This window comes from Pyrus communis, chromosome 6 (genome assembly GCF_963583255.1).
Source record: "Pyrus communis chromosome 6, drPyrComm1.1, whole genome shotgun sequence".
NCBI lineage: Eukaryota > Viridiplantae > Streptophyta > Magnoliopsida > Rosales > Rosaceae > Pyrus > Pyrus communis.
The window spans coordinates 28548388-28562015 of record NC_084808.1 but is presented as its reverse complement, the minus strand read 5'-3'; the positions used below and the strand labels follow the sequence as shown (position 1 = coordinate 28562015).

At 36.3% G+C, this 13628-nt stretch overlaps 3 protein-coding genes across 3 annotated transcripts; 1 reads left to right on the top strand and 2 right to left on the bottom strand.

The window, feature by feature from the left end:
• Nucleotides 1–3253: 3253 nt before the first annotated feature.
• LOC137737566 (uncharacterized protein At4g22758-like) lies at nucleotides 3254–4820 on the bottom strand. The gene is made up of 2 exons (XM_068477087.1): nucleotides 3977–4820; nucleotides 3254–3694 (listed from the first exon to the last, which is right to left on the bottom strand). The coding sequence occupies exons 1-2, from the start codon at nucleotides 4209–4211 to the stop codon at nucleotides 3513–3515; spliced, it is 417 nt and encodes a 138-aa protein (XP_068333188.1). The 5' UTR covers nucleotides 4212–4820; the 3' UTR covers nucleotides 3254–3512.
• A 3342-nt stretch (nucleotides 4821–8162) lies between these two features.
• LOC137737564 (protein C2-DOMAIN ABA-RELATED 7-like) lies at nucleotides 8163–8998 on the top strand. The gene has a single exon (XM_068477084.1). The coding sequence runs from the start codon at nucleotides 8375–8377 to the stop codon at nucleotides 8885–8887; it is 513 nt and encodes a 170-aa protein (XP_068333185.1). The 5' UTR covers nucleotides 8163–8374; the 3' UTR covers nucleotides 8888–8998.
• Nucleotides 8999–9220: 222 nt separating this feature from the next.
• Nucleotides 9221–12841, bottom strand: LOC137737565 (U-box domain-containing protein 37-like). The gene is made up of 3 exons (XM_068477086.1): nucleotides 12330–12841; nucleotides 10680–10798; nucleotides 9221–10574 (listed from the first exon to the last, which is right to left on the bottom strand). The coding sequence occupies exons 1-3, from the start codon at nucleotides 12667–12669 to the stop codon at nucleotides 10140–10142; spliced, it is 894 nt and encodes a 297-aa protein (XP_068333187.1). The 5' UTR covers nucleotides 12670–12841; the 3' UTR covers nucleotides 9221–10139.
• Nucleotides 12842–13628: the final 787 nt, after the last annotated feature.

Sequence of the window (13628 nt, the reverse complement as noted above, 5' to 3'; positions counted from 1 at the left end):
TACATTAAACTTAACTGTAAAGAGGACGTTCAAAGTTGATTGGGCTCTAGTCAATTTGACTAAACTCAGGTTTGTTTTATCCACTTTCAAGCTTTCAAAAAGGGTAGTTCTATTCACACACACCTTTGTTAATTTTGTTCAATTATATTCTTCAATTCATTTGATCCGATGGTTGAAAATTGAGAGGGGAGTGTGGATAGCACCACCATAGAGGAGTGTGATTTATGAAACTTTATGCAAAATAAGTTGTCCTTATATCGCACTATATAGATGATTGCATTTCAAAAGAAGCCATCATTTGGAGACTTTACCTTCAATCTTCTGTAAGGCAGTCCTATTAGAACACCTCTCACATTTAGTAAGATTATATGGGGTCAAGAGTTCCATACTTGTGTTAAAAAAAACTTCCGATTTAACATGGTCGGACAATCCTACGCAACATTTTCCCAAAGATAAACTTTAGGCTACAACCACAAGTAGTTTGGGCTTCGGTTGATGTGTACTATTTCTAGGTCATTACCTACCTTGTGAGCCCAATTTTACATAGTTGTAAGCTGTGGCCCAAATTCAAATTTGAGCTCATAATACTTAAATGTACAGTAGTAATGATCAAAGAAATTGGTGGGCTTGATTGCACCGCGTGTTGAAAGTTGATGCAGAGAAAGGAGCACAGCCAAAACTGCGATTTTAAAAACAACTTACATTGAACAGATTCACCGTCATATATTATTAAACTAAAATATTAAAAAAATAATGAACTCGTTACATATAAATCATTCTTCAACAGGACAAGATTCGTCCACTTTCTTGTTGATTAAGATTTGATGATCAAAGAGAGACACCATAACCATAAATTGCAAATCATCTGAGTCTGGAAGAGTGAAAGGAGACAGAAAATTCTGGACCCAGATGCCCGATAAAGGAACAGAGGTTCGTGGCTTTTAAAATTGATGGGATAAGGAAATTGTACGATAAACATGTACCGTCATGGACACAACACGCACACGTGCCTGCCAGTGGTGCTCAGTTTGACAACTGTTCCACAAATTTAGGATAGGGACTATGAGAGATGATTGTTGCTGTCAGATCGGAAAAATGTGAGAGCTCCTTTATTTTGTGGTCATATAAATTGTCAATGATTCTCTTTTCTCTTAATTTCTTTCTCATTTATTCGGTTCCTGTTATTTGAATAGTTACGATTAAATCATTCATCAGCATCTTATATTGATATAGAGACAAAAAACAAAAAGTAAAATGTTAGAGAAGGAGAGGGAAGAGGAAGGGAATAGAAAAGGAGAAAATCATACTCTATTGAAATACATCATGACAAATATAAATGATGCTTCTAGTATCAATGGTATGGTGGGGAAATTATATTATGTAATTGATCACGTGGTGTAAAAGAAGGCTTAGGAAGACTTTATAAGAGATTATAAGAAAATATAGAATACTTGAAACTAACAGAAGATTTGGCGCAAAAACGAGAACAATGACATTTTAGGATTCAAACCGACGACCTTACTTACTGAGATAAAACTTGGTTCTTGTTGTAACTGATTACGTGGTGTGAGAACAAAAAATTGAGAAGATACTTGGTGGAATGTGTTTATTAACGTTTTAGTCTAGTCGGGTACATCTCTATGTAAACATGTAAAAGTCCCACTGGAAAGTTGTTCGATCAGGTTCGGATGATCAACCTGATCAAGATGAGTAAATTTGCTCATGGAACTTCCCAACCAATTTGTCCTAGCTCTGTATCGAATTCAGTGGAAGATTCGCGCCGCCCTTTTTCGTCTGTTTTCTTCAACTGTTTAGAGAATTGGGCGGGAGCCGTAGTCGCCTTCAACAAAAAGCACGAGGCATTTTTACCTTCGCTGAGAGTTTAACGGCAATGTTTGGTTGGTAAGAAGTGTCACACTGCTGTGTAGTTTGTTGTTTGCTATACACCTCCTTGGGCCTAATCCGTTGATTTTTTTGTCCTACATTCAACTTATGTTATATATTTAACTTTTCATTCATTGTTTCTTTTCTTGTCACACTACTGTGTAATTTGTTGTTTGCTATACACCTCCTTGGCCCTGACCCGTTGATTTTGTTGTCCTACATTCAACTTCTGTCGTACATTTAACTTTTCATGCATTGTTTATATTCTTGCCACACTCGTGTAGTCTATTGTCTGCTACACACCTCCTTGGGCTTGACCCGTTGATTTTTTTGTCCTACATTCAACTTCTGTCGTACATTTAACTTTTCATTCATTGTTTATATTCTTGTCACACTGCTGTGTAGTCTGTTGTTTGCTATACACCTCCTTGGGCTTGACCCGTTGAATTTTTTGCCCTACGTTCAACTTTTGCCATACATTTAACTTTTCGTTCATTGCTTCTATTCTTATCACACTGTTATGTAGTCTATCGTCTGCTATACACCTCTTTGGGCCTAACCTGTTGAATTTTTTGCCCTACGTTTAACTTTTCATTCATTGTTTCTATTCTTGGAAAATAAAACAGATTTTTCATTCATTGATATGATATATGCCGTATACTGAATAATAATATAGTTTTCAAGAAAAAGAATGAGAAATAGCATAATTCGCATATGCCTGGAGTGGAGAATGAGAAACCGGCTTAACTTCAAACTCGGCGGTAAAGCTGTTTCAACTTTCAATCGAGTTGATACTCCGCAGTCACTAAATCCTCCCCACATGCCCATAATTCAGCAGCTTTCACATGCATCAATTATCGTATGATGGCTGTGGTAGCATAACCTTAACACTTTATTCCCCCAAAATTGTTTTGAAATGCTTAAAAAAATATGCTCTCTACACCTTTGCATTTTAATCTTAACCGGCCCCACACACCCTCCCAGTCAATGGGTGAGTGCCACCTAATCAGGCAAACCCCATCCACACACTAGATGTTGGGGAAATTTTTAGTTGTGACGAGAACACAAATAGTACACCACGTGTTTTTATGTAAGTGGTGGAAAATTTTATTTTTTAAATTATTAATTTTTTAACACACATATCCCACCATTTATATAACATAATGTAGTATACAATCTTGTGTGACGATGACACTGAAAAATCTCTCCTAGAGCCGTTCTAGTCAGCCAGTCGTACCGAATATCATCACATGAAGGTGATAGGTTTGTGAACTTGCAAGAAGAACAAAGAAACGACAGCTTTAACAGCAACATCAAGCCTACCTACTTAATTGCCACCTTGAACGCATTATGTCACGAAAAAAAGAACTACCATTGATTAATGCAACTGAACCGAGTCAAAGTTACAGTGCAAGATCCTCTAATGCACACTGAAGGAATTGAAAGAAACAAAGCATTACAACCAATCTGTAATTTATTCCAAAAACAAAAACTTGATGGGAAAAAAACAGGGTTCAGCCCGAAACGATGACTCTGCAACTAATGAACAAAGACACCAAATAACTCAAACAAAAGCTAGACAAACCACAAATTGCTCTCCTTTTTTCCCCGTTAACTGAGAAATTAATTTAATGGGAAGAGACCTTGAGATTGAGGGACTTATTGATCCATGCCTTCCAGCTCCCACTACCCTTGCGAGTAATTGCAGCTGCTGGTATCTCATCCTTCTCCATCTTCACTGGCTGAGGCTTCTTGCACAGCATAAAGTTACGAGCTCCTTGCGCTCCGATTGTGTCCCACAGGCTCAGAGCTGCAATCAAATTTACAAACGCGACCAGAATTCAATCTCAGAGAATCACATTGAAAAAGAATGCATAAAAACAGAACCAATTTCAACTAAGAACACCCTGATACTCTTCAATTTCATAAATTTATGTCAATACTGAGATATGGGTTTTGAAATTGGATTGGTAAGAAATAAAGGGTAAGATTCAGTTCTTAAAATTCGGTTGACATGAATCAAGAACACGGATTTTTAAGTGATTAGATTGGTGAATTCAAAAGTGATTAAGGATTGGTTAGGGTTAATCACCTTCAGGTCCTACGGCGGGGCAGTAGAGCAGGAAGTCATTGAGATCGGAGCCGAGAACCGGGAAGCGGCCCTCACGCGCATAGGATTTTAATGCGGTGTCCATGACGGCGGCGATGAGCTCCTGCTCGTTGACAACAAAGCGGATCGGGCCGGCACTGCCGAGCACAGTGATGCTGATCAAGAGCCTGTTGCCCTTGGCGGTGCTCTGGTTCTTCTTCTGCTTGTACAGCAACATCTTCGTCGTTTCGTAATCAAAATCAAATCAATCAATCGAACAGCAAAAAGCCAGCCAACAGAAAATCTAAATTTGTTTTTTTTTCTTTTCAGAGTTCCCTCTTTCCCAACCAGTTACTGATTCAATTCAACAAAATAATCAAAAAATCGACGGACGGCGGCGACGATTAGTGAAAATCCGGGTGCGATGATAAAAAACGGACTATGAGAAAGAGGAAGATAGAGGGAGAGAGAGCTCTGACGTAGATTTACGGGTCGACGCCGAGGCAGCGGTAGTACCAGGCTTCCTTGCAGGAGCCGAAAGCGAATGCGGACGCGGCGGAGATCGGGAGGATAGCGCTCGCCCTTGATTGTTTCAGGGAGCGCATGAAATTACTGCCGCTTGAGATTTCCACCATCAACAACTTGCTTGCTTCGAATCGTGATGAAATTTTGTGAAAGGGAGGAATACCGTGAGTTTCTGGAGAGGATCAATCGGAACGGAAACAGGAAATCCGATCGAAAGGGGAAGAAACTTGGGTATTTAGGGTTAGGGTTTCGTTGGGAACGGAGGCGGCTCTCTCTCTCGAATCAAATCCTCTCTTTCGAGATTTTTGCGATGAAATTATAGGGAGAGGTGCCCCTGCTTTTATATTGCTTATTTCGTTCTGGAAATGTTTGGGCCGGTTGGGGTAAATTTCACTGCCACCGACTTCCCCTGATTTACCGCTTCCTCCTTCACTTCTGATTGGCTCGTCTTCGTACCTGTCAGTTTTTCCCTGCTGTTAATTAGTAAAAGTATATTCCCTTCGAGATCGATAGTAAAAGGAGGTGAAATATAAATTTTTGGGTAAATATTAGTTTATTACCTTCAAGTTTCATGATTTTCAACATTTGGTACATAAAGTTTTTTTCGTTCCAAATTCATACCTAAAGTGTTAATTTTGGAACAATCTCATATATCCGCTAGTCTAGCTGTTAAGGGGTCCAAAACTAACGGATGTATGAGATTGTCCCAAAATTAACACGTTAGGTATGACTTTGAGATGAAAAAAATTTTATGTACCAAATGTTGAAAATCACGAAATTTGAGAATAGTAAACTGATATTTACCCTAAATGTTATCTCATATGGGTGAGATATAAAAATATTATTAAATATGAACAACATTTATCAATTCATTTTAAAAAAATTGTTCACAACCCATTTCAAATTTTGAATTTTTTTGAATAATGTTTCTTTAATTTTGACTAAAATTGAGGAATCGATAATCCACTTTACAACGAATTGATATTGATATATCAGGATATTTTCATAAATTCATATGGCGATATTTATACTACGTTGAACCAACACTGCTTTTCACTCCACTTGGTTAGGAGAATCAGTTTAATCCCTTAAAATAAAAATTGCGTTTGGGTGTTGTAATTAGAGTGAAATTCTTGGATCTGGTATTTGTATAGGAAAATGACATTATTATATTCCTATTCCTATAGAAAAATGCATGCTTTCTTGCCGCTTTCCCGTTTTCTGGTATAAAAAGGATATTCTCTTATTCAATATACGGAAAACCCGCCAAGCGTGCCTTGATTGGTAAGCGAGAAAGAGATATGCTGATTTGTTGTGTTTAATACTAATTTGTTTGGGACATTTGGTGGGACGGGCTGTAACCTCTGACATAAAAAGCATAACCTTGTCGGGCCATGTGTCTCTCGCTTTTGTGCTAATATTGGTCGAGGTAAGATTCTATACAGTAAGCTTAGTTATGGTGAATCTGATTCTGTCACTGCTCTTATACATTAAAGTTGTTTTTGGGATTTTTTTTTTATTGTTGTTGATGATTTAATTTGTTTTGGTTTGTTATGCAATTTGAGTTCAGTATTTTTTCAGAAGGTCTTCCTAGTCGTCGATTGCTAGTTGTAAATATAGTTGAGTTTTGTGGCCTGATAATATTTTTGTGTAATATTTTCTCTTCTTTTGGGCTTATGCCACATTGTTAATAAAAAAAAAAAAACATAATCTGTTTTGACCCCAACTAAATAAAGACTTAACATGATCAAGTGGCATTTGTTTTAGAGTGAAATTTAGGTGTACAAAATCTTCGTTTCTGGTCACTTGGTGATCAATAATTTAGAGTAATCCACTGTTGAGTCTAATATTAAAGGTAGAGATCGAAAAATTAAAAACACATTCAATTACCCGAGATGAGAGATTATGTACTTTATAATTGTCTGATGACTATATAAACTTTTTTATCAGTGTCTATGTTTTGGTAAATGGTGTATTTTTTTTTTTTTAATGTTCCTCTCGTGACAATAAACAAAATAAATAAATATAAGATTGGACTCGGATTATATAAACTTCAAGAGCATAATCCAGTCATCTCAGCCAAAAAGTAGATGCTTAAAATTTTCTTCTCACACTTTTTTCCAACTAATAGCATATGGGATCTATGGTGCATGGCAGACCAAAGGACATAAAGCTAAAAAGGATCCATGAAAATTCAGAGTTTTTGGGTCCCTTTTGAAAGAATCGAGATCTTTCTCCCGATTGATGTCGTTGGAGTTGATCGATTCGAAGATTTGGACCATTCATTGTAAATTATAAGACCCTCATTAGTCTTATCTCATTAGCCCACCTCATACAAATTAAGAATTTGAATCTCTTTCTCTTCAACGGTTCAAATTTCTCGACCTAGACGACGAGATCCAGAAAGGATCTGAATTCCTTTGAAGTAGAGTAAGCACAAAAGCAAGTAAAGCATATTCCATGCATATTGGTAGTGCGTGCATTTGAATGCATGGATTAAGGAAGCATTGAGCATGCCACAAAATTGCATTGAGTTGAGAATATATATATATATATGCGTATCTGAAACATAACTGAGGTAGGATAGATACGAGGTATGAAGGATTTGATCAGATGTTCCTCAACGATGCTAAAACAATGACATCACAACACAAGATAATTTGAAGGCACCGTAGATGTGCATACAACATAGTAAATTAGTAAATAGTATACCGTATACGTGTTCCCTCTGAGGAAGAGAATGCATGCATGGATTAACATCTCGACTTTTTCCACACGTCTTGAACAATTTCCACGTGACTCTCGTCAGACTTCGGAGTATAATGAAGCCAACCTTTTTCCGCTCTAGTTCGAATCTTCATTATCTAGATTAAGTTAGTTGATCAGAGTAAGGATATATTCATTTGAAATCTAGTTTGGACCCTCTTCATGCAAATTAGAGTCTCAATTAGAAATGCTTTTTTTAGATAGCACTTTTTGCTTATTAAAGCTTTTTCTTTAAGTGTTTCTTCGTTTGGAAGCATGTCGAAAGTTTTAACAAAAATATTTATAGACATTTGAAGTGCTTTCTAAAAGACATATCTACATTAAAGGAGGGGTGAGATGTGTGGCAAGTATGAATCTCACATGGGGAAATGAGAGATATTGCACGTGTTTATAAATAATTGAATACTCCCTATATTATCAATTAGTTTTATTATGGAACCCCTACTTTCTTCAAGCTAAACCCCATAATGAGCTACTCATAATAATTATGAAGGTTTTTTTCTTCAGGCTAAACCCCAACTTTCTTCGATTACCCATTCTCCTTGTAGTAATTATGAAGGCTTTATTTTTAGTTTAAAATTTTCTGTTGATGACATATTTCTTTATTTTATATGTGACTGTAACAAAACTTGAGTGTACAACGAACCACTCTATTGCTTAATAAAAAAGCTGCAACTTAGAGAAGGGTGGTGTGATCCCTTTCAGCTTACATTGTTTCCCGCCAACCGAGCCGACCCAGGCCCGTGATCCAATTGAAAAGGTGGATGGGCCAATCCAAACCCAAATGTACACAAAACCATAGCACGGTACTATCCAAAACCCAATAGTGCCTTACATAAATTAGGGGTGGCAAAGCGACAAGGGCGGCGGACCACTTCCATCCTTAAAGTCATGAGTGGCGATCGGTTGTTGTGTGGTCTCTCTGTGAATGGTTGCCTTATTGACATTTGCACCACTTCCTTGCCCTTCAAAAAGTGACTGTCTTATCATTTTATATACCTGAGTTCCTCAGCCCACATTTTTTCCATTCCATGCATCCTCCTACATATCTTCTAATCCAGAACTAGAAAAACCAGAAATTTATTATCGTTATTGTTTCGATAAATTACGATGAACAACATCTTCGGACTTCTCAGGCTTCGGATCAAGCGAGGAGTCAACCTCGCCATCCGCGACGTCAAGACGAGTGATCCGTACCTGACGGTCACCATGGGATCGCAGAAACTGAAGACAAAAGTGATAAAAAGGAACTGCAACCCTGAGTGGAACGAGGAGCTGACGCTTTCGATCACCAACTTGGAAGAACCCATCCATCTACAAGTGTACGACAAAGACACGTTAACCGTGGACGACAAGATGGGGGATGCAGACATAGACATCAAACCCTACGTCGAGTGTCTGAAGATGGGGTTAGACGCGGACGCCCTCCCGAAGGGCTGCGCCCTCAAGAAAGTTCAGCCCAACAGGACCAATTGCCTCTCCACCGAGAGCTGTTGCGTTTGGGAAAATGGCAAGATTGTTCAGGACATGATTCTCAAACTGCGAAACGTCGAGTGTGGCGAAATCGTGCTGCAGATTGAGTGGATCAACCTTCCTGGTTCTAAAGGTTTAGCAGGAGTCTAGGTACAACATAATCTATTTGCTCTCTAGTGTAACTTGTGTTTTCCCTTTGTTTAATGCATTCTCTTCAATGTGAAATTATATGAATCATGTAACTAAAATAATTTTTTTGTTTGTTTGAAATGTTCGCTTTTGGAGTTTCTGCAAGATCTTTTTGTGTGGACAAATAAGGAAAATGTTACAAGGATTTTGGAACTGGTCAAATCTTTTATTAAGCCATATGAGCACTTTCCATTGAATTTTTAAGCTGTAAACTAAAAAAACCAAAGAAAAATTATTGGCAGGGACCAAATTCTAGCCTCAATTATCACAATTTTCCAATGGCTCAAACGTTTCTGAAACGTCTAGCATGAATTTTAAGAAGCTTATGATGAGGCCAAACTGCTACAACATGAAAAGTTTTATGATGAGGATTCAACGGTTTGTTTGGTTCAATTTGTTTTAATTCGGTGTGGTTCACATTTAACTAGTTAAGAATTGTGAATTGAGCCATGTATAGCTAGGCTGGTTCTGCTTTTGGATGTTTTAACTATTTTTCGTCAACAAGCAATTGATTTAGACCGGTCTGTTCCGGTTCACCAGTTTTCCCCCAAACCCTACGTTTATACCTTTGCTTCTTATGGACTTGGAGAGAATCATCAATAGCACATCTTGTAAGAAGGGGCATTGCCTTAAATAAAAAAAATAAAAAATAAAAAATAAAAAATCTGGGCATTTGGAATTTTGGTCAAAGATATGATTTTTTCTTCCAAGTTATGCATAGATATCGAAATTTAGGGTAATAGATTATTGAGATACCTTATCTTCCAAACGTGTTTGTTTGGTCCAAAAATCCCCCTCTTCAAAACAAGCATTTGAACAAAAGAACCAAGGTCGCCAAATTGAACACTAATCTGAAATTTCTTTAATTGAACTAATATGGCTTCCACTTCAACTTCTTCAACAATTTCTTTGCAAACCATTGCTCAAAAAACATCCTTCTCCTCAAACCCAGAAACCAAAACATCCCACACAAACCTTAGCTTTCTATACTCGTTGCGGTTCGCTACTAAATTTGTAATTGTGAAGTACGCTACGAGTGGAATTGTAGGCTGAGCTGCTATAATCTATGATGAAGTAGCTAGCTAGGTGTAAAAGTAGATGAATTAGGTTACAAAACTTATGTGTAATGTATAAATGTGCAACTTACATTGCCTGCCATTCACAGACAATATACATGCCAATCTCATCATGTCAAAATCATCACACAACAAAATCAAGCTGTTATTTGTGAAGATTTTGGTTTCCCCCACCACATTTGCTTGTATCCATTTAAAGATGATGGAGATTTCGCTTCAGGACGCGAGTACTCATGTTTATTATAATCTGTTGAGATTCGTTGTTCTTGATGATCGTCTTCATCTTGCGTGGACAAGGAGTTCGCGTTACTACTACGCGAGGAAGTCGAGCCAATAAACATAGTGTCATCAATCACTTCCTTTCCCTTGCATATGATCTTAATATTGCAGCTTGTTTCAGGCGCATTTTGTAGGATCTGACTTGCTATTCCACTCCCTTTCTTGAACCTCAGTTTCCTCAGACTTGATTTGGTGGTTCCAACTACTAGGTTTCTTATGTTTTGAGTAGGAATAAGTTCTAGGATTGCCTTGGCAACTGTATCACTCTCAATAAGCATAATCTCCGTCTTAACCTGTTCCGTTAACATCATATTAATCGTCATACAGAGGTTAATTAGTACTAATAGACTTGTAATTAAATAGCCATAGAGTGTCTGTACTTCGGAATCTGGTAATACCTTGGCAGATGAGCAGGCATCAACGTATTTGTGAAGGAGTTTCCTCCTTCTGTCTCTTTCTAGGGCCATCCAATTCTCCATCATAATTGTATTCACACTATTTTTTGGAAGCATTCCTACTGCATATCAGAAGAACCAAGACAAACGTACAGAAACATCTTTCACTAATGATGAATTAATATATACGTTAAAAAAAATCAGTTAGTTGATTGAATGCAGTCATAACCCTAATGTCAATCGTCTTTACAGCTTTTGTCAAACAAAAAAAGCAAAAAAAAAAAAAATAGAATACTAGATTTTAATCCTTAATTAAGCTGAAGTTTAAAAAAAAAAAAAATGTCTTATACAAGATTAAAATTTGATTTTAGTCTCTAGATTCTATTTAATTTCAACATATGTATTAAATGTCTCTCTTTTTTCTTTATAATTTTATGGTGTTCATAAATTAAATTATATGAAAATATTATAAATTTTAATTCTCATTATGGTAAGTATCTTTTGTAAGAAAATATTTTCGTAGAGATTTTTTGGTACACTTATGTTTTGGCATATTTTCTTATGTGCCACTAATTCATTATAATATATTTAGGTACGAACATTTTGGTACACTAGGTTAGTATAATATGTTTAGGTGCGGATATTTCGGTATACTAGTTTATTATAATATATTTTGGTACCAACATTTTGGTACACTAATTTAGTATCATATATTTAGGTACAAAATTTTTCAGTACACTTATATTTTTGCATATTTTCTTATGTGCCACTAATTTACTACAATATATCTAGGTACGGATATTTTGGTATACTAATTTAGTAAAATATATTATGATATGGACGTTTAGGTACACTAATTAGATGAAATAAAATAAACAAAAAAAATTAAAATGTGTATAATAATAAATTTTAATTTTAATGTAATATCTATTAAAAATATAATATGAATTTGAATTTGAATTAAGTACATATTAGATGACTAAAATCAATATTCAATCTAACACAAGATTTTATTAAATTTTAATCTTCTTCAAGGATTAAAGTTCAAAAATCCCAAATCATCTTTACAGCTAGAAAATCAGGTTAATCTGAAATTTGTGTTGAACTCCTGTGGTTAGTGTAAGGCTTTGATGGATTCAACTCAAATCAACAACTCATACAATTTATATGTATGCTTTATAAGGTATGTCAACCCTGTACCTTCCACTTTGAAAATTATAAAAATTATATTGTACTAAATTATAAAAAGAAAAAAGATATATATTATGCGTATTCGATAATATAGATGAAAAGTATGAGTCATGACATAGACTATACATCATCCAGGTTCAATGTATTAGACTCGTACAATTTGGGACTGCTTCAAGAAATGTTCTAATCGTTTTTTGACAACCAAAAACAGTTTTGATTTTGTTTGACAAAAAACCTTTAACTGTTTCAAGATCTCTAAAAGTTGAGCAATTAAACATTTACTAACAATTTCGACGTGTTTCTAATAAAAGAAAACCAAAAGGGTTAATGAACAAAACGGCTTACAAACAAGCCTTCCAAATTTGACCTTGTTCCAACTCACCGGCGGGCGCGTTTACGAAGACACACGCAAACACAAACACAAATAATGATGAGAATTTGAATTAGATTAGCTGAACTTACAAGGAGAAGGAACGTATCGGATCGGTGCAAAGACATGGACGAGGACTAGTATTACTGAAGATTGATCACGATCATGAGTCACCGCCGTGTGACTCAGTGTCCAGAGAAGCGCATCCACGCTAGACTCGCTCTTCTGCCCCCCAACAGCTACGTGATAATAACAAGGAACGGCCTTTTCCTTTTCCTTAAAACTATCCTTGAAGTTAAAATTAAAATCAATGGAAAACAGACTTTCATCATCATCATCATCATCAGCATCAAAAGCAGGTTCTAATTCTTCTTCAATTGATGTCAAGGGCAAGAGCAAGGGCGAGGGCATCCTCGTCTCTTCCTTTGTCATCGTCGTGCTTACAATAATAGCCTTGTTAAACTGCTGGCAGGCGTCGTCGTATCCACAAGCAACCAAGCCCAATGGTTCCAATCTCCGATGCCAATAACGACAGAACGCTGCAAATAGTTTGACTATTCTCTGCGCTATGCTTCGAGTGTCTGGAGATTTTGAAAGAGACAGAAAAAACTGGCAAGTGAAGCAGCCTAGCTAGCTAGCAAGGTTGGCACTTAAAGGAAGCTGCTAAATTACACGTTCTTGTCAACTTGCCCGCACCGCAAGCAAGATCATCAACGTCGTCGTCACTATTCTCTCCTCTATTCATCTCTAGGAGTCATATTTGTTGAAAACATTGGCAATGTTGAAACTGTTGCCGGTTTAATGAATGCCCACATAAGTTTTTTCAATACCCACACAAAGGGATGTAGATTTTGGAGATAAAGGTGATCGTATTTTCAAAATAATGTAATGTAAATTTCAAAATATAATAATATATTCGTATAGAGTTACTCTATAAATAGAGCACTTCGACTGTTATAAAAAAATACAGAGTAAGAAAGGAAAGATCAATAACAATATTTTATTTGTACATCGATGTATAAGCTATTATAAAACATACATACTATTGTTTGCAAGATATTCGCCACAAAGACTAATTGGTACAATCTCAATATTAACATGCTCTAAGAGATTAATAATATTATTTTTATGTTGTATTTGGAAAGGTAGTTTTCATGTCTTTTTGTCTTTGCTGGTACGCCGGCTAGTTGGAATTTGTCAGCGGTGAAGTTTCTCACTTCATTCCTCTTCTTTATTTGTTTCGAAAGTATATTTTTCATAATTATATACCAAAGAAAGAGACTGAAACAGTATAGAAAACGGATCCATTTGGCACCTAAGAATATATTCATATGAAATTACAAATTGTAACGTACTAATGAGAAAATTATTGAGGGGCAACATTTGAATAT